At 48.9% G+C, this 2,307-nt stretch overlaps 1 protein-coding gene across 1 annotated transcript; it reads left to right on the top strand.

Moving 5' to 3' along the window:
* Positions 1–1,221: 1,221 nt before the first annotated feature.
* FTJAE_14237 (isoprenylcysteine alpha-carbonyl methylesterase ICMEL1) lies at positions 1,222–2,166 on the top strand (the record flags this gene model as incomplete). The annotated part of the gene is made up of 1 exon (XM_037347448.1): positions 1,222–2,166. The coding sequence occupies one exon, from the start codon at positions 1,222–1,224 to the stop codon at positions 2,164–2,166; it is 945 nt and encodes a 314-aa protein (XP_037198757.1).
* Between the last annotated feature and the right edge of the window lie 141 nt (positions 2,167–2,307).

Genomic DNA, 2,307 nt, shown 5'->3' with positions numbered 1-2,307 from the left:
GACTTTGGCAGGCGTTTGACGGCGGCAGATATTCCGCTGAATGCCAATCTGGAGCTAGCTCGGGGTCTTGAGGCGTTGGAGGACATTCGGGATCTGTTCACAGAATTCCTACCCATTCTGAAAGCGTGAGTCAGCCCTCGTCATTGTACATACATTGTGAAGCTGATGCACGTGCTCTAGGGACTTTGACGAGTTCAGAACCAAGCACATGGGCTTCCCCCCGGCAGCACTGCCCGATCGACCCCAAAAAATGCCACATCAACCACCGAACCCCAAAGTCCGGCAGATTCGCGACGAGCTGTACACCATGAAAGACCACTTCGTCATGATAAACGTCTTCCTCTCCCGCCTAAAAGACTCTTCCGCATCGCCAAACGTGGCAGATCCTCTGGTCTTCAAGTCCCTCAAGCGCATCACCACCGCCATCTCCAAAGCGCTGACCAACAACCCCTCCGACTGGATCGAGTCAGACATGGAGTCGTCTTCTAGCAAGACAATGTCGTATGCTCAATTTCTGACGCTGGATCCTGATGTTCTGAGCCATATTTCATCGCATTTGCAGGATTTTCAGGATGAGCTTGGTGTTGATGCTAAGCCGGGAGAGGATGGGTGTGATTTTTCGCAGGAGATGATTCATAACCATCAGGAATTTATGTTATTGGAGGGTGGGCAGTTGCAGCAGCTTCGGTCGGTGATTGAGTTTACTGAGAGCATCTTGATGACGCAGGGATAAGGAAATATGGAGTGATGAGGCTGTGATGAAAAGAAAACATGATTGGAGTTTGGTTGGATTTACGAAAATTGCTTTTTGGATTGTTCTGTTGTTGATACCAGGCTGATATAAAAAAAAGTCACGCCGATGGTTTTATACGCGCTTGAGGTTCATTATCGCAGATCGATTAGGCTAAATTGACGACTTGATTTTTGGTGGATTTACTTGTTTCTGGGTCTCCGGGTATACGGCAACTAGATGGAGATAAGCTACCGGAAATCGCTTCAGACCACGCCGAATCTGGAAGTCCAGTCAGGACCCTTTGCTTGGTCTATACGTCTGCCTGACCAGGCATCTAGATTTCTTACGTTGCAATGTTACGCGGACTGTGAAGAAAGTGGAGGAAGGGAACAGTATAATAGATTGGCTTGCGCAATGGAAATGATCTTTACTTTCTTTACAAACAGCTCTACTTAGTATTCTTATCTTTAAGTTACACAATATCGGCGATGACTTCAGAGACACCCAGCGCATCGGAGTTGAGTCCTGTGGACATGGCTACTCGAGGACGCGAAGTCACTGGTCTCTCCATTTATAAAGACACCAACGATGACATCGACATGGACAGAGTGCACGCGCTGTTGGCTGAAATGAATTCAGATGTCCCTCAAGGCGGAGTAGACATAGTTTACGGAGAAAAAGAAGCTCAGCGCCTTCGTCTCTGGAAACCGACTTCAAGTACCATCAAGGCCCCAGTTATCGTATATGTCCACGGTGGAAGTTGGACAATCGGAACTTATCTCGACTCAACTGGTTCCAAGAAAGTCAAGTACTTGAACGACCTCGGCTACGCTTTTGCATCAATCAACTACACGCTTATCCCGAAAATCACCGTCAAGGAGCAGGTGCAAGAGATTGCTGATTCAGTAGCCTACCTGATCAAGAATTCTGAAAAGCTCAACATTGATCCAGAGCGTGTAGTCCTCATGGGTCACAGCTCAGGCGCACACGTCGTAACCCTCCTAGGCACAGACCCAACCTACGCCCAAAAAGCCAATTTTGACATATCCGTCTTCAAAGGCGTTATCGCCCTCGACGGCTCAAACTACAACGCCCTCGCAGAATTCTCCGACAGCACCGGCCCCATCATCACAAACATGATCAAAGGACTGAGCGATGACCCTAAGAGATTGGAGGATATGTCGCCGACGCATCACGCAGCTGCGCCGAATGCGGGGGCGTTTCTACTGCTGCATGTTCAGAGGAAGGGGGGCATTCGGCAGGCAGCTGAGTTGGCTGTGGCGTTGAAGGCGGCGGGGACGAGTGTGGAGATGAGGGTTTTTGAGGGGGAGGGGTTTGAGGGGCATGTTCAGATGTTGTGGCGGCTTGGCTATGAGGAGTGCCCTGGTACGGGGGTGATGAAGGAGTGGTTGGAGAAGCATGTTCGTGTGTAAATAATGTTACGAGGTTGATAGGAATACTACTCTATCCTAGCACCGTCACAGCGAATGTGGCTCAGAAAGGGTTTCCTGATATAATGTGTTATTGCTCATTTATTAAAGCATGAGTATCATGAATCAAGGTAGTATAGGAGC

Source organism: Fusarium tjaetaba, assembly GCF_013396195.1.
Source record: "Fusarium tjaetaba strain NRRL 66243 chromosome Unknown NRRL66243_c0000640, whole genome shotgun sequence".
NCBI lineage: Eukaryota > Fungi > Ascomycota > Sordariomycetes > Hypocreales > Nectriaceae > Fusarium > Fusarium tjaetaba.
This window is presented reverse-complemented; position numbering and strand designations above follow the sequence as displayed.